Genomic DNA, 19,578 nt, shown 5'->3' on the forward strand with positions numbered 1-19,578 from the left:
CTCCCCTCAAGATTAGAAAAATAAAATTTTGGGCAGCTCGGCATGCAAGGTCAAATGCTATTCCGACTGGACTAATATACTTTTGAGTCTGATATTACTGCATGTAACTTTTTTGGTATTGTAATATAATTCAAATCCTTCTAACCACTTAAAGTCCTATGTTTTGGCTATCTATGGGCAAATTTTCAGCCAAATCGATGATGATGTATTTTGGGAATGGAGAAAAATGTAAAAAATGGTATTTTAACGTTTTCTACACTATAACATTTGATCAAAACCTTGTTTCGAATCAAAATAACTTGTTATAATGCCATATAATGACATTTTTGAGTCCCTTCTATTAAAATATTATGTTTTTCATTGATACTTTGCGACAGAAAATGCAAATTTGTTTAAATAAACACCAAATCACTGTAAAATCGCATAAAATAACATTTTGAGAAAAAGAGAAGAAGATTTTTTGACCTTAAATATCTTATGTTTACGTCCCGCAGAAGCTATATACCAATTTTCAGACAAATCGGAGATCCAAAATTTTTTGCCTGAGTGATTTGACATGGAATGTACCCAAAACAATTAAAAACATTATTATAAAAGACATGAAATACCGGAAGAATGGAAAACGAGCGAACTACATAGAAGAATGATATTTTCTGTATAAAATAAAACGTAGTGGGAACAGGTGCGAATAATCGTTCATTTATCAAAAATATTTTAAAATTATCATATAATATTCTGCCATACCTTCTGTAAATAATTAGTAGACATCTCACTCTAAGAAAAGAAATCAGAATGGATTATATTGAAATGAGGTACGAGACAATCTAAATAAGAGAGGCTACCTCTTCACATTAGTCAGTAATCAACACTAGAACAAAACAGCATTTAGCCCCACAAAAAACAAGGAGTGCAAAAATTGCACATGGAATTTTGCCAAAACGGGTAATTTATAAGATCAATTCACCCAGTTTTCGCGTGAACCTGTGTCTTTGCTCTATCTTTGGTCTCCCATTCTGGAGTCTTCATCATGCTCTGTTCGGCGCTTGCGCTGACGCTACACACTAATATTACAGCAGTTAACACATTTTACCAAAGAGAGGACAAGAGCTGACCAAACAACTATTAAAACTAATCCAAAAAATAATAGAACAAAACAGAATACCACAAGAATGGAGATCAAGCCTAATATTTCTCTTCAAAAATGGAGACGAATCGGACCTGGAGGATTACAGAGGAATTAATTTATTTAACACAATATTAAAATTAACAACCAAACTGATAACAAACAAACTTAATAAAATTATAACATTAGCAGAACAAGATTTTAGGTCGGGAAGATCATGCACCGACACTATATTATTAGAATAAAACAAAACAGCATATTTGTGTTTCGTGGACCTTAAGAAGACATCTGACATGATCCAATTAAAGAACGTTATCCATTTATTGTACGCAAGAAAGGGACCTCTAGGAATAATTAAAACGATCGAAAATATCTACCAGAATAGCACAAGAAAAGTAAAAGTAGAACTAACTGGCTCAATTGAAGCTTGCAATGGGATAAGACAGGGGTTCCCTGAGTCCTCTATTTTTCAACTTTTTTTTTGAGGTGGGAATCTTAACAAGACCGTCTGGGAAGGTGTCCCAGGTGTGTCGGATTCGGTCCTTCCTATCTGTATCACGGGCCGCCTACCGATTAAACCCACCCCCTCTTTTCTCCAGCCGACGGGTCTGGGACCGCCCTTAGCGAGCATATCTGACCCGTCGACCTTACTCATAGCTCGCCTCCGGCACTCCTAAGCGTGCATTCCACGGATTAGTTGGCCCCCGGATCGACCCTCCGCCCACGCCCCGCACCAGGCCGGTCAGCGAAGCGACCGTCTGGCGCAACCCGTGCGCAGCTAGGGCGACCGGGATGCCCCCAATCCCGGATGAAAACAACCAGAAGATGTCAGTTGGCAGTTATGAGCAGCTCCAGTCGTTCATACTTCCATCTATGCACTCTTTCTCGTCCGCCCCTTCATACTTTCTCTCATTTAATTCCACTCATTCATACTTTCATCTATGCACGCTTATATTGTTTAACCTGATCATGGATGAAATGATAAAAAAAAGTAGAACTAAAAAAGGATACCAAATGGAAGAAAAACAACATAAAATAATCTGCTATGCAGACGATGCAATACTAATCTCTCAAAGTAAAGATGATTTACAACGTATGCTCCACCACAGAATATATAACCACACAGAAGCGAATCTGACTGTCGTTTCCATTGATTTTGTTGGGACCGAAATATTTGACCTTGTGCACCAGTTACAGAATAGAACTTGATGTTCTAAGGAATAGACCATTCCAAATTAGGTAATATTTTGGATAAGTTGTTATTAATTAAATATGAAATATAAAATTTAACTATACAATATAAATAAAATATAAAATAAAACATATATAAATATAAAATTTAACTATAAACAACTGTCACGTCAGTCGCAAAAGTGAGGTTGCACCAGTTACGTTGACACATGAGCATGAAAATTATGTTACCGTTTTCGGCAGGAGTTTCGCTTCTGTATGGTTATTTATTCTGTGGCTCCACCAATTGGATATAACCATCAGAAAATTTAACATGTAAATTAGAGCTGGAGGGTCAGATAAATAGATTAAGTGATGGAGTTTAAATATCTAGACATCACACTATCTAGCTACGGAAAGCTCGAAACAGAAGGGAAGATCAAGTGAATAGAGCAAACAGAGCCAAAGGTTGCTTGAATGATACAATATGGAGAAATGAAAATATCGGAAAAGAAATGAAAGGCAGATTTTACAAAACAGTCATCAGACCAATAATGACCTGCGCGGCAAAAACACGACCTGATACAGAGAGAACAAAAAAATGCTATAAATAGCAGAGCAGAAAACCCTTCGAAAATTCGATGGTAAGACACTATGGGACAGAGTTAGAAGGACAAATATACGACGGAGATGCAAAGTGAACAACATTATTAACTGGATAAGAGACAGAAGAGTAGAATGGAACAACCACATAAGCCGATTGACAACAAACAGAGTATAGTAGTAGTAACTAGTAGTAGAGTAGTACTCAATAGGACGAAGATCAGTGGGAACACCTCGAAAACCATAGAACGACAACTGACTGGTAGCACATTGAAAAAACAGTCATATCTACACAAAAAGTAGAAGAAGACATTTACCAAGCATATTCTTTATCTTCAGACATTTTTATAGTCCATTCGCTGAGCTCGAGGATATTTTGACAGATTCATTGTCGAAAACATACAACACAAATATTCCTACTTCTCATTATTAATAGCTCAAAGTGGCTCAAATAAACTGTTGCAGACTTCTTTCACTGTATAAAGAAAAGTGATGGGGGTGTATATTCATTAATTTTCATTAACGACTACTTCCATTTGAAAATTTTCGTCTGTACGTGCCATCTCCGCGACGAAGGTTGGCAATCATCATTGCTATTCTCACTTTTGACACTAGAGCCCGAAAGAGTTCAGTTGAGCTGCATCCAAACCATTCTCTGAGATTTCTCAGCCAGGACATTTCTCTCCTACCTATGTAGGAATTGTAAATACTAATCTATAAACGACTATAGAAAATCCGAAATCAAACTTTTGTTTTAATTGATGCAAGTTCATTTTGATAATAAACTGCATGTATTAAATATTCTTTTTGTAAAATCTTAGCTATGAACACGTATGCTTGGTTCTATATTTCCAGTTACTGCCAGTAGGTAAGAATTGAACCAACGTTGCAAAATATAATTGAATCAGTGAGTGAAAGAACAATATAAACGCCAAAAACGACATTTTGAACTGAGATAGCCGAAATACGTTTAATAGGTTAATGCATCACTGGGCAAAAGAACAGTATAAACACAGCTCTCTGCGATTCAATATCGACAGGGCAATTTGGTAGATGAGTGAAAGAACCGTATACGTGCAATGCTTATACTGTTCTTTCGCTGCTTATATTGTTCTTTCACTCAATGGTATTACGTCGTCGCGCCACTTGTAATCAGGATTCATTTAGTGATTGACAGTCAAATGTTAACAATCGTGCATTCCATGCATTGTTAATAAATATTTCTAAACAAAATCAATAAATGTAGTTTCAGAATTGTGTTTTTTGTAATTGGGTGAAAGAACAGTACATGTACACGATACATTTTTACAAATATCTTTTTTCTGAAGTTTGTTTTAATAATTTTTTTGCCATTTAATAAATAAGCACAAAAGCTACAACTATACAATGTATGAAAATATCAAAAAACCACTAGATTTTTGTTTAAACGGATTTTTTTTTTATTTTCTTAAAATGACAGTTTTGGAGATGTACTATTCTTTCACTCACCGATTCAATTGCTAAATTTACTATACAGCTGGGACTGAGATCCGCAAACCGAGCATATTAACTTAGAGAACAATGATTAAACATTGAGAAAATGAGAAATTTAGCGAAATTGTGGAAAAAATCATGAGTGATATTCGACTGATTATTTTTTGGACAACAGAACTCAGTGTTACAGTTTTAGTTGCTATGTCGGTCTGTGATAAATTATTAACGATTGCTCGAAGTCATTATAAGAAGAAAAAGAAGCAGTAGAAACAAAATTTTCAGTAGATAAATATTGCCACTGTCAACTGGATAGTTAAAAAATTACTTTTTGTTTGATAGATATTTTCACTTACTTTTTTAAGATATTTTACTAGGGTACAAAAGATTTCTTCGTGTGTTATTAAATTTTAAACAAGAAATTCCAAATAAAAGTATGCTAATATGTGTCAATACAGAGGTCTACGAAATGGTTCTATTTTACAGCATTATTAGATATAGTTTATCAACTTTATCTTTTCAGTAAGTATTCATATTTATGTAAATTAAATCAAAATACTTTGAGTCCATGTAGATCGATGTATAGTCCTGTCGCCAGTGGGGGTACAACGGCCTCCTTAATTCAGATGGACTTACCCAAGTTTTTTTTATGTATTTTGACCCGTAGAACACAAATTTTTTGGGTAACAGTCGATCCGGATGTCGATAAGATTGTTATAAACAAAGAACTTGAGAAATCACATAACAGCGATTTTTCGCAAAACAAAATATTTTTTGGGTCATTCTAAGCAAAAAATGTTTTTACAAGTTTTTTCGTGGAAAGCATAGTTTTTGACATAAACGCGGTTGAACTTTCAAAAAATCGAAAAATTGCAATTTTTAAACCCGAATAACTTTTGATTGAAAAATAACATAGCAATTCTGCTTACCGCATTTGAAAGTTCAAGTCAAATTCTATCGGTTTTGATTACTTTCATTGCTACAAATTAATTTTTTTATTGTTAAACAAAGCTATAAACACATAGTGATTGAATGATGTTTTCAATGCATTTCTCATTTGAAATCGAACGAATAGGCGCGCATACAGACAATTTCTACGTAGATTACGTACATTAACCCGGCATTGGTCGCTAGATAGGTTGTTACGCGAGTGGTCGCGCGTGAGGTTTTCTCTCACATATACAACTTTTGCCTTTCTTTACAAAATTTTACAAAAAAGATGAGGTTTCATCAACGATAAAGTCATTTGCTTTAAAAAGACACGACGTTTTTCGGTTTTATTATTATTATCGTTATATAAAATGTGACTATTGATGCCGCCAAAATTTAACATTGAAAAATATATGGTAAGTGACCATCTACAACTAACCCGTGAAACAGAATATACGATTTTCATATCATCGACCACATCCACGGCGCCTTTTAGTACATCATAAAAGGATATTATTTTAGGTTTTAAGGGGAAAAATAAAATTTATTTTTATACACAGTTGGTGACGCCGGTGGTCGCTTGATGAGAGAATCTCTCACACGAAGCGCACTGACTCAACAATAGGGCTTTTCATTCACAGTCATTTGTTTCGAGCTTCTGTCATGTGTCACATAATATTAATATATCTACGTCATACGCTATTGATATAACCAATGATACAAGCCAAAGACGTATGACGTACATATATTAATATTATGTCAAAAAATAACAGAAGCTCGAAACAAATGACAATCGATGAAAAGCCCTATATGATGATACTAAGTAAACTAAGTCACTATCTAAGCGGACGAGTCTATTAGATTGTCAAGGGAGGATAGTTATGAGACTAGAAGGAACTACAGCGCGTATAATTTCCCAGAAAAAAAGTTGTGCGCAATTTTCTGAATCCGTGAGAGAAAATCTCATATAGCGACCACTGACGGGTTAAATCGCATGCATTGGGCACGGGAAACACTATGTGTTTATGGCCTTGTTTAACAAATAAAACCTTAATTTTTAGCAATTCAAATACTCAAAACCGATAGAATTTAACTTGGATTTTCAAATGCAGTAAGCAGAATTGCTGTTTTATTTTTTAATCAAAAGTTATTCGGGTTCAAAAATTGCACTTTTTCGATTTTTTGAAAGTTCAACCGCGTTTATCTCGAAAACTATGCAGCCTACGAAAAAACTTGTAGACCATTTTTTGCCGAGAATCACCCAAAGAATACAAAAAAAAATGTTTTGATTTGCGAAAAATCGCTGTTATGTTATTCCTGAAGTTCTTTGTTTATAACAATCTTATCGACATCCGGATCAACTGTTACCCAAAAAATTGGTGTTCTACGGGTCAAAATACATAAAAAAAACTTGGGTAAGTCCATCTGAATTAATGAGGCCGTTGTACCCCCCCCCTGGGGACAGGACTAGTAAGAATTAGGAAATAACAAATAATTAAATGTCAATTTAGAGGATAGAAAATATAATTTCTTATTATTAAATTATAAATATAGCCTTACTACCGAGAATCGAATAGTACTATCATAGACATAAAATACCTAGACTGCGCGCTGCAATCTAAAACTGTTTCCCTAGTGCGACAGAGAAAAGTGTTTGTATTTAGGGTAAGCAGCACTTTCTAATCGACCGGGTTTACCCAATGACGTTGGAGTTATCGACTACGTGACTAACGTGACTTTCCAATTTGCCACCCCGATTTGATAAACCCCGTCGATTTGAAAGAGGCCTACCCTAAATAAACAACAATTTTCTCTGTGGCACTTGGGGAAAAATTTTATATTGTAGCACGCTGTCTAGATATTATATATCTATAACTACCGTGAAACAGATCAGCAAAGGTAACTTCTAGCTGAGCCCTAACACTGTTGCCGCATGAAAAAGATCGGCAAAGGGAAATTCTAGCTGAGCCTTGAATCGCTGCAAGAGCTAGTTGGACTTCTGTGTGTAATGAAACACCAATACCCAAATATACACGTTTATTTAACACCAAACTACAACCTGGGAGACATCCAATAGTTGTTAATAGTTACAACGTATGAAGCTAATAATTCTATGAGACTACATCTTGTCTCTATGAAGTGATTCGAATGAATGATAATAATAAATGTTCTTTCTAATGGCAATATGCTTTTCGTTATTACAAAATACAAAGAACAAAGGATTTGTTATAGTTTATACAGTTAATAAAAATTTAACCAAAATTAGGCTACACACGCCAGCTTGAGACAACATGATTTCGTTAGTTCCCTATACAGGGCGTTTAATATATTACTTAATTCTCGGATATGAATTATGAATATTTGATATTAAACATAACGTAATAGTTAGTGGTTATAATAACTCTTGGAAGAAAGTTATAAATGCAAGACACGAAAATAGGTTGAAAGTTTATAGAAAGTTTAAAGAAATAGATGTCAATCCAAGCGGTTCTTTAAAATTTGGAGCAAAAACCGTGATTCAATGTACTTATGTTCCGTGGTTGGTGTTGGATGCGTGTGATGACTTTATTGTCCACGGAAACAAATAAAATAATATTAAATAAAACGTAAAACAACAAACTGTCAATGATATATTTATTTCGATAAAAAGCGTGCTTATTTCTCGGAGAGGGTGTGTTTTGACCTTTCCCGACCAAACGCTAAAATGTGACTGAACTCATTAATTTTGTCATCGTATATGTTTCATTTGGCGAACTCCAGGCGAAGATTGTGTAGTTACTGATGCAATCAAAATCGGAGGCACTTGTCTTCTTAAGAAAATAAAAAACCTTTTTAACATGTTCCTTTTGGATAGTAATATACCCGACAAAATGCTGAAGTAATTCTATTGTACAAAGAAGGAGATCCCCATGAATTAGAAAATTACAGACCTATAAGCCTTCTTAGTCACTTATACAAACTCCTTACAAGAATAGTATCGAATCGTCTTCAGAAAAAACTTGATTTCTACCAGCCAATGGAGCAAGCGGGATTTCGTACCGGATTTGGAACAAATGATCACCTACAGAGCATTAAAACAGTAATAGAAAAGACTATCGAATACAATCGACCACTCGTTTTGGCTTTTGTAGATTTCCATAAAGCCTTTGACACAGCAGAATTGGACAAAAGACTACCGATACACAAGGTTAATTTACAATACATACAAGAACGCAACTATGTCGGTGAAACTACATAAAAACACGGACCAAATCCCAATCGGCAGAGGAGTCCGACAGGGCGATACCTTATCGCCTAAGCTGCTTACCGCAGTACTAGAATATGCTTGTAAAAAACTTAACTGGGAAGAGCGAGGCCTGAATATTGACGGTAGAAGATTAACAAATTTGAAATTCGCAGACGACATAGTTTTATTCTCTTGACAGCCTCAAGGAGATATGTGCAATGCTACATGAACTTCAGTTAGTGTGTGCCATTGTAGGTCTTAAAATAAACATCTCCAAAACAAAATTCATGGCAAACCTAGTACCTAGCGGAAATATCAATATTGGAGACAACGAAGTAGAGCTAGTGGAAAAATACATATACCTTGGACACGAAATAAAGATCACAAGAGACAACCAAACATGCGAACTACGAAGAAGAATAAACCTAGCATGAGCAGTCTCTATGGAAAACTCATAAGACATCTTTAAAAGCGATATACCAATTTCTTTAAAACGTAAAACATTTGACCAATGTGTGTTGCCTATGATAACTTATGGTGCCGAAACTTTGACATTGACAGCTACAACTTCTAAAATGCTGCAAATAGCTCAGAGAAAAATGGAAAGGCCAATGCTGAGTATATCGCTTTGTGACCGAGTTAGAAATGAAGACTTAAGACGAAGAACAGGAGTTACCGATGTAATTTCCCGAATTGCCACCCTGAAATGGAACTAGGCCGGACACGTCGCCCGAATCAGTGATGGGAGGTGGACAAAGAGGTTACTTGAGTGGAGGCCTAGATAAGACAAATGAAGTAGAGGAAGACCACCTACCCGTTGGACTGACGATCTCAAGAAAATGTCGAGAAATTGGATGCAAAGTGCTCAAAATAGAGCACAATGGACAAAAATGATGGAGGCCTATGTCCAGCAGTGGACGCAAAAAGCTGGAGGAGGGGGAGGAGGAGGATTATGATGATGATGATGTTTGATTTAAAGGCCCTTAAAACTTTTATTGATGTAAGCGGCTGGACGATGTAATTTATGGTATTTCGTAGGTACATAAAAACTGAAAGAGGTTTAGGCAATTGATATCATAAAAATATGGTTTTGTATATTATTATGAGCGGAAAAAATTTGTAAATTTTAAATGAGGCGAATTATTTCGTTTAGGGAGAAAAGTTATTAAAAATTAGTAATTAAAATTAATAATTGAAAAATAGTAATTGTAGCTTGCCGCTACACTTATAACATACTTACGGTGGAATTATCTATCAAGGACGTTAAATATAATTAAAATAAAAATTCACGTGGCATTGTTTATCGTACGGTTTAAATTTCGGAAAATGTTAGGTATTGGTGCTTCTTATGACTATATGTATACGCTGAATACTCAGTTAACTAGATTAAGGAAACTTACCTTTAGGATGAAAATTTTAGGATTACAAAGAACTAGGTTTTTCGCCTGTCAGATTGTTTGGAAAAGAAACTATTTCCAGGATTTTTTCGTCTTGTTTCTTATTTGTTGTTGGAATATTTTGTTAGAATTGTTCTGTTGTTCGGAAGTAGTTTTGTTTTTCGACCAGTGAATATAAAGCGAGTATTTTTTATTATTGCAATATTTGTTAGTAAGCTATGTGTATTTTGATTGTATCGATTAAATCAAAGATAAACTTAGTTGGCTTTTTCTATTTAACCCTTTCCATAAGATCCTAATAATAATTCAAGAAGCGAATGCAGACAATCGACCAATTTTAAGATATAGTTTGTCCGCTATAACTTTTCACATGGGTCACGATTCATTTTCAAACAAATTAAATCAAAACATAAAGTAAAACGTACGCCGATGTGTGTAGTATATTAGTATACAGTAGGGTAAGTGCACTAGTAATGGACACCCAAGAGAAAATTTTGTACTATTTTTATTCGTTCTAATGAAGTATTTGACTTACAATTTTTTTTACTGTGCTAGGATACTAAGAAAGGTATATACTTTCATATACATCCAAGTAAATAACTAAAAAAAAAATTGTTTTTCCAAAAAAATATTTTTTGCTACACAAATGCCAAAATCGCCAGTAATGGTCACAAAAACTCTAGTGATGGACTCTCGATAATTTAGTAATGGACACTTTATCAAATATATTTTTATATAAGCTTTTCACTGCGTTACATTGCTGAAATTTTTAACAACCATTCAAAAAAAACATAGCAAAATGTAAACTTATGTCCCATGGGCGTAGCCGGGGGGGGGGGGGGGTTCGGGTTTCAACCCCCCCGCCTAAAAGTTAAATATTAAGATTTATAAAATTTTTCTTATGAATATAAGGGTTATTTTATGTACTTTTTGTCGTTTTATTTTCTTAAACCCCTCCCGAAACTAAAACCTGGCTACGCCCGTGATATCCTACAAAAAAATGTTTCACTTAAAAATTGTATAACGCACTTTAAAGAAAACTAGATAGTTCTGGTACTGAGTAATAACCCCGTTTGCCTTTAACTAATGGTTCCCTTATAATCTTTTTAATGTCCTCATAAAAATAAAATAATACATCTTCTTTTTCTGGCCATTTCCAGTCATAGCCTGCTTTTTCCATTGACGAAACTTCTGCTCCTTCCTGGTTAGCTTTTATCACTTTTCCTAGAACAAAGAAAAATTTTGATCATTAAAACATAATTCTGTTAGGAGACGGAAACAACAAATATATTATAGTTATAGAATGTTACCTGGATAAAGATTTCCATTGTATTTGATAATAACAAAATCTCCATCATGAATATTCTTGATCGTATAATTTTCAACATCACTCGCATCTAGATCTTCATCACAGTAAGGAACATCATCGGCAGAAGATTCAGATTCGCTTATTACTTTTCTCTTTACTGCAGGCTTTTTTATTTTAATTTGTGATTGTTTTGAAGGGCCACTTTTAGACGTTATATTATCATAATGGGCCCTGTAAAGTGTAGTGGATACAACTGCTGGAAATATTTTTCGTTTTCTTTTGGGTGGTTCTTTTTCAGGAGTCTTAGGAAAAATGAGACATTTTTTGAAAGGAGTGCTAACCACATATCCTTGGTCTTCTTTGTCCTTATACAGCGCAACGTTTTCTAATTTATCCGGTGAAAGAAATGACTCTGAAACATTTAGTGAAGTAGTACTTTTATCTTGTAAAATAGTGCTGTTCCCGTTCTGTGACTGTTCTTCATTTGGAAGAATTACACTCTCTTCTCTCTGCTTACCGTTTGGAGTTGAAGTTGACGCTGTTGGAACTGAAAACGATATTGACATTTCTTCATTTCCTTCCATTAAGTTAGAGTCATCCTCCCCAGTGACATGTTTATGTTTATTTGTTACTAATAAAGCTTCATTTTTAAATTCTGCCCAAACCTCATAAAGTTTCTTAAATTGTAAGTCTCCCTTCCAGTCATCTTTATTGTCGAAATTTGTTCTGAAATGATTCAATTCAAGTGGTGGTATTTTTTTCTCAAGTTCGGATAATATATTCCCTTTTGTAATAATTGTGTTTTTAATATCTGATAGATTTGTAGGATCTACAACTTGCCGAGTGGAAACACATTTGGTGTAATCAACATTGCTTTTTTCAAAAGGAAACAGTCCACATTTTCTAAAACCGTTGCGTATTGTACTTTCCGTTGCATATTTTTTAAAAACCGTACTTAGAATGGTTGCAAATGTATACTTTGTTACATCCTTCGGAAAGTTTTCAAATTTCCATGTTCTTACTATTGTCTGCCAACCAGTTTTTAAAGGTTTAAAAATTGAAACATCGGCTGGTTGGAGAATATGAGTGGCGTTGGGGAAAAGAGCAACCAGGATGATACCACTTGCTTCACATAATTCGCTGACTTGTTTAGTTAGATGGGACCTATGTCCATCCACGAAAAACAAAACAGGTTGTGGTATATTTTTTTCTTTGAGATAGGGCAAAAAATGGTTGCCGATATACTCATAAAATACTTCCGAGTTCATCCATCCGGAGTCTGATCGTCCCACTGCCCATTCTGGTGGTGCAGAATTAACTATATCCTTTGGTATTTTTTTGTACGGATATATGACCATTGGTGGAACTGTGATACCATCGGCTGAAAAACAGGCCATAACAGTTATTTGCTCTTTTTCTGCATTAGATTTTCTCTCATAAAAGTCTTCTTCCAATTTCGCCGGCCCAAGGACAATACCAGATTTAGGATCAAGGCTAAACCCGGTTTCGTCTGCATTGTATATCCTATTTGGGTATTTTAGTATGTCAATCATACCTTCTTCTTTTAAATAGTTTTCAATTTCATTAAACCATTTTTCTATATCAGCTTTAGAGACGGCAGCTCTTGATTTTGTAATAGACTCTGCTCTTCGTTTTTTTATCTCAGGATGTCTTCGAAGAAAAGCAGCGAACCAAGTTTTCCCGGGCATCCCATCTTTAAAAACAGTCGACCTCCCAGTTTCTTTCATAATTTTATGCACCGTGGAGATTAGATTTGTTGCATTAACAGGAAAGCCCTTTCTGCCCATAGACAAGATCCAATTAGCTAATAATTTCTCTTCGCCTTCTGAAAGAATACTTTTAGGGCCCATTTTTCGTTTAAGACAATTGTTTTCAAGTCTACGCTTTAAGGTTGTTCTAGGAACACAAAATTCTTTAGCTGCACATTTTTTGGACATGCCTTCATTTTTTACTGCGTCTATAGCAAGGCTCATTTTATCTTCCGTCCATTTAAAAAAAGGCCTTTTCTTTCCTCTCTGAGTATCCATGTCTATAATAATAAGAAATTACAGGTTACTTTAAATTCTTTAAAGCTCTAAATTCGAAATGGATAAAGAGACCATTAATAAATGATTGTATTTTAACGATGGCCACCCATAATCAAAAACCTCCACAATGATGTATTAAGCAAACAAACATAAATAAAAAAATAACACATAATTTTTAAAGCGCTAAATGGATCGAATATATTGGTGACCATTAATAGATCATTGTATTTTAGAAATGGACACCCGTGGTGACCATTTCTAAATTTCTAACAGAATTTTCATTCAGTAATGGTCACCCATGATCAAAAACTTTCATAATAATGTTTTTAGTAAATATGAATAAAAAATACAAAGTACTTACCCTTTAAATGTGTAACAACACAAAATAAATATATAAATTTCAATAATACGTTCACGGCACTAATTTCAACCCAACGACTACACAACTTGTCTGATAGATCAAAACAAAGTGATTTTTGGCGCGCCAAAGTTTTACGCATGACAGTTAGTCAAAAACCATTGTCAGATGGCGCAGAGTTCGTCCTTGTATTATGGATAGTATAATCAACAGGGTAATGTAAAAATGTGCGGTAAAATGTAATAAGAAATGAATATAATGACGTTAATTGGCTTAAGGTGACCATTACTAGCGGTATGTCCATTACTGGTGCACTTACCCTATACAAAATGTATATACACATCGACGTTCGTTTCACTTTATGTTTTGACTTGATTCGTTTGAAAATGAATCGTGACACATGGGAAAAGTTATAACGGACGAACAATATGTGGGTTGAGTAAGACAATGACATTAATCAAGTAGACCATAATAGATATACAGGCTGAGGCAGATAAACGGCATATTAGAAATACTTCGTTTTTTTAATGGGACACTCTATAGACAGTGGACTCTCTCTATAACGAACACGGATATTACGAGGTTTCACTTACAACGAGGTACACTCAATGCCTCATGAAATTCCTATTGATCTATAACACCTCGATAACGAGGCATATTTGGTTATAACGAGAAAAAATTAAATCGAAGACTATGTTTCTTTACCTGTAGCGCAGTACCTAATCAGTGGCTGTAAATAAATACTCAACTGCCTGTATATAGAAATGCCCAACATATGTGCTATTATCGAGGCCAGTGCTATAATAAACTCCACTGCCTTTTATTTTATTCGCAAAATTAAATTCCAACAGAGGGCGCTCAAAATTTCAAAGATGGACGACAACTCTAGGAAAACAATTCATTTTGTCATTTGAATTATAGTTCTAAAACGTTAAATTAAAATCATTTACAGGAGTGTTTTGCCAAAGTAACCACTAAGTTTTGCAACTAAGACATCTTATAAGTTAAAGACGACTCAAAATTATGTTTAATCTGTATGCATTCATTAAAATTTGATGCTAACTACTGATTTGTTTTTACATTTTTTTCATAAAAAAATCTGGCCCCCCGATAATCACACAGCGTTCTAAAAATTATTAATCTATCTTAGGATTTCTAATTTTGTTTTTAATTTAATTAATAGGTGCACTACAGTTTATTTTACACCAACAGATAACAATTTTTAATAAAATAAAAACTGGAAACTTGGAAACTAAAGTAGGTGAATTTATTTTATAATAATTGTGTTCTGGAAATTACGAAGTGGTCGGGATATTTTGCATAACAATGTACATTCTATGTAAAGAATATATACTACATTTTATTTATTTATTTAATTTTGCAGTCGCTTAAACATTAAAAAATACTACGTTTAATACAAACGTTAAATTAACAAAATGTGTGATTTGGCATTGGTTAATTTAGGTCATTACGTAGAGTATAATAGGAATGAATACTGAGGAATACTGCAATAGTTTTTTTAAGTCGAAATTATTGTTAATTACAACATAAACTGACCGCAAATATGTACACAAATTAATGGCAAAGTCAATGTTTTCCTTGAGTTGATGCTTTTCAAATTCATCACCAGGCGTCGCACACTTTGCGGTTCCTCGCCAATTCTTCGTGTTTACCTATCGACCGATTTTGAATATTGTAGGAAATTTACGATGGCGAAGTCTCATTGTTCAGGTCGACCAACGACACCTAATAAACTACGGAAGAGGCATCAAAACATTTCAATATTATTGTTGTCTGATATAACGAGATCCGCTTACAACAAGGTAATTAGTCCGCCATTTCAGTTCTCGTTATAGAGCCTCTATAACGAACACGGATATTACAAGGTTTCGCTTTTAACGAGGTACACTAGATGTCCCATGAAATTCCTTTTGAACTATAACCCTCTATAACGAGGCATATTTGGTTATAACGAGGAAAAATGAAATCGAAGAATGTTTCTTTACACCAGTAATGGCTATAAATAAATACCCCAACTGCCTGTATATAGAAATGCCCAACATCTGTGTTATTATCGAGGCCAGTGCTGTAATAAACTTCTTTCTGTCTATCTATCGACCGATATTGAATATTGTAGGAAATTTACGATTTACGAAATCCGCTCATAAAGACGAATTGGAAAAGAATGTTTAGATTATTGCGTTGTATTAACATTTTAATTATTGTTAAATTAAATATTTGCACTGTACTTGTATTTGAACTCTCTTGTATAATTTATTTACCTACTAAAATTGAACTTAATATATTAATTGAAAAATTCTCAAAATTTTCTCATGTCATTTATTATTTCTAAGATTGCTTATTCTTAAATAAAAAAATAAAGCAAATTTAAAAAAATTTGATTGAATTCAAAGTTTTGTTTGATTTAAAATATGTCCAAAAGTACATATTTTATATTTTTGTTTTATAAATACCGAATAAAAAACATCCTGATAATAGAAGGTGAAATGAGGATGGGAGGCTGCTTTTCTATAAAATCACCGGGCGCTTGAAAAGTTCCAGCACGCCACTGGTTTTGCACATTAATTTGTTATCTAAAAATTCAGTTCTAAATAATTATAATTAACTTTTATAAAGAGCACCACAAATGTAGAATACAATACAGATGTAGAATATGGACTTCATTAAATTGGAGGGTCTGAGAAGTTAGCCACAGTAGATTTTCATAGAACGTTGAATTGAAGTTTGACAGTGTTGCCATGTGATTATAATGTATAACATGTATAATATGTTGCACGCTTCAAATATACAGAAAAAGCTTTGAAAACTATCTTTTTTACATTATTTTATGGATTTTGCTATTTTTTAATGTATGTAAAATACGAACGAATAAATATTTGTTGTTTGTTTTGATATTAATTGCAGTTAATTATTAGAAATTGTTTTGTGGCAATTGTCCTGATAGGTTACTGAGTAGATTTGGCAATAGAGTGAGAACGTTTAAATTTGCGTTTGCCAGATTGCACAGATGTTCCGCAGATATACATGTTATGACTTTCTTTTTATTATATTATATTTCTTTTTATTATTTTATTATTTGGAATGAATGTACCTGAATACTGAAATGCTTTTAGTTACTGAAAAGTGTTTACTTCGTCAGTACGTTATTTTTGTGTTCATTTTGTATTTTTTAAAATATTAAAATACCTACAACTATCGTAGCACGTGAAAGACTTTTGAACATAGCGCAAATGCGGGAAGAGCGATTCACTTTAGGGGAAATATTTACAAATTTTGAGGATAATTTTAACGCATTAGTGTGGTACGCGATGCGGTTACTAATTAAAAATAACATTCTGTGCAATCTATGCAATAATTAGTAAGAACTTAATTAAGCGCAATTCCTTGTCGGACGGATACATATGGAAATGTAATGGATGTGGTCAGCGTACTTCAGTAAGAGATGGTTCGTTCTTCTCCAAAAGCCTGCTACCGTTGAAGAAAATGATAGTCATCATTTATGGCTTTGCAAATGACTTCCCACAAACCCAGATCAAGATTGAATCTGGGGTTGGAAGTCCCACTATTGTCGACTGGTGCAATTTCTGTCGAGAAGTGTGCACCAGATATTTGCAAGAGCACCCTGTGGAAATTGGAAGATTCGATGAAAATGGTCAACCCATTACGGTAGAAATTGATGAATCCTACTTCTTCCCCAGGAAGTACAATAGAGGTGCTTATAGGCCCGGACGCTGGATTTTTGGTGCTGTGGAGAGGAATAGTGGCAAATTATTCGTGATACCGGTGGCAGCAAAAAGCGAGGAAATACTATTGCCCATCATATCCAGGTATGTTATTGTTACAAATATATATCCAGGGAATAAAGTAATATTCTTTTTAGAATGATTTTACCGGGGTCAATAATTGTTTCCGATGGATGGAGGGCGTATACCAATATCGGTCGCTTAGAAGGAGGGGTGTATGAACACAGTGTTGTGATTCATCAGCAAAATTTTGTAGACCCTGATGATGATAGTGTTCATACACAGACCATTGAAAGTGTGTGGATGCGAGCAAAAAGAAGCTCCGCAGACAATGCGGAACTTCTAGAGATTTGTTCGAATCATATCTGGACGAATTTCAATGGAGAGTGTTACGTAGGGATGTCCACGAGTTACTTCACGCAAAGATCCCTGGTTCGAAATTAAATTACAGAAAATAACTTTCGTTTACAGAAAATTACCCCTATTAAAAATACGCAAGTGTAGCTTAAAACAAAAGTTTTTATTTGGATGTTATCCGAAGAATGTTACAAACTCGACTGACTTTAAAAACATATTACAATATCTACACATTTTTTAAAACGGCAATATATTCTTATCAAGGGTTTCAATCTGAAGTGGGCTAGTAAGCCCAACCATCCCTTCATCTTAAAATAACGATAAACAAGCCATATGGCCCTCCGTATGTATAAAGTAGAAATATCTTTTAAACACGGACACTGCCATATTTATAATGACTCGACAGAGAGAGCGGATAAAAAACAGGGACAGATTCGTAGAGTTTTTAATTTGTCTACAAGAACAGTTCGTAGTTTAGTTTATTTAAATTTAAGATTAATTTAGTCAGTCGGTAGTAGAATTTTTAGTTTAGTTTAATTTAGTTTATTTTGCTTTTTAGCAGAACAATTCATAGTTTAATTAAATTTAAAATCAGTTTATATAGTTTAGTTTACACTTTTTAATTAAGTTGTGTGTATGTATGTTTTTGTGTGTGTGTGTGTGTGTGTGTGTGTGTGTGTGTGTGTGTGTGTGTGTGTGTGTGTGTGTGTGTGTGTGTGTGTGTGTGTGTGTGTGTGTGAGAGAGAGAGAGAGAGAGAGAGAGAAAGAGAGTGAGAGAAGATGAAGAAGCAGGTCATTTAGCCACAGTTTTTAAAATTTTATTTATTAAAAGTGCTTACTAGGTACCTTTGAACCTGCTTAAATTTATTATACATTATCACATTTCACATTCTTTGTGATTTATTATTAATGTAATTACTTAGATCCAATTACATAATGTATAGGTTGAACGTTTAAAGAAACAGAACTTATTTTTTCCAACTTTTTTATAATGGTTTTGTAATATAATATTACATGTGGTTCTAAATATTTTGACCAGTAAATTGATGTGTCTCTATTTCTTTTTTATATACAAATCATAATAAAATGCTTTTATACAAAGCAAAATACAATTACAAATAGAAATTTTTTTAATTTCTGCGTTTGTCGGTTTGATAAATAAAACACTTTATTATCGCGATATTTGTCATTTCAAATAAGTACTTTAATTAATACTAATACACATTACATTATAATACACAACACTAAATTTACATTTGTTACCAGGTTGACGTTTTGTTATGGAATTATAATATTATATATTTATACAAAAAAATATATACCTACCTTTTACCCATATAAATAGCAAAATAGCTACCACTTCCATTTTAGACAAATTATTTTTTTCTATAATAGTACTGTGGACTTTCTGTATATCTGTATAATAGTACTGTATATCTGTATTTTCAGTTGCATATAGTCTGGAGCCTATATCACAGCTTTATTATTTCTGTGGACTTGTATATCTGTGTTTTCAGTTGCATATATTCTGGAGTCTCTTATTATCACAGCTTTTTAGTATTCTTGTCTTAAATCAATGTTAGAGTTTTTTCGATTGCTATAAGTTCAACTGAAAAGATGCTATACTATTAGATAATCTGTAATTATTTTATTGGCGACTTTATTATTTATACAAATCTTATTTTTATATAGATAATAATAAATAAAATATATAGTAAAATATTAAAACAGCAGAATTTTACTTACTTTGCACTTTATTTTACAAATTTATTTTCATATAGATTATAATAAACAAAAAATATATAGTAAAATCTTAAAGCAGC

At 33.7% G+C, this 19,578-nt stretch overlaps 1 protein-coding gene across 1 annotated transcript; it reads right to left on the reverse strand.

The window, feature by feature from the left end:
- Positions 1–10,766: 10,766 nt before the first annotated feature.
- LOC126881871 (uncharacterized) lies at positions 10,767–13,227 on the reverse strand. The gene is made up of 2 exons (XM_050646520.1): positions 11,230–13,227; positions 10,767–11,143 (listed from the first exon to the last, which is right to left on the reverse strand). The coding sequence occupies exons 1-2, from the start codon at positions 13,220–13,222 to the stop codon at positions 10,950–10,952; spliced, it is 2,187 nt and encodes a 728-aa protein (XP_050502477.1). The 5' UTR covers positions 13,223–13,227; the 3' UTR covers positions 10,767–10,949.
- Between the last annotated feature and the right edge of the window lie 6,351 nt (positions 13,228–19,578).

Source organism: Diabrotica virgifera, chromosome 3 (genome assembly GCF_917563875.1).
Source record: "Diabrotica virgifera virgifera chromosome 3, PGI_DIABVI_V3a".
NCBI lineage: Eukaryota > Metazoa > Arthropoda > Insecta > Coleoptera > Chrysomelidae > Diabrotica > Diabrotica virgifera.

Bases quoted from the DNA above. Each gene is read 5' to 3' on its own strand.
- LOC126881871 (XM_050646520.1), bottom strand. From the start codon at position 13,222: ATGAGCCTTGCTATAGACGCAGTAAAAAATGAAGGCATGTCCAAAAAA. The intron at 11,144-11,229 runs GTAACATTCTAT...TCTTTGTTCTAG, and splicing joins CAATGGAAATCTTTATCCAG to GAAAAGTGATAAAAGCTAAC.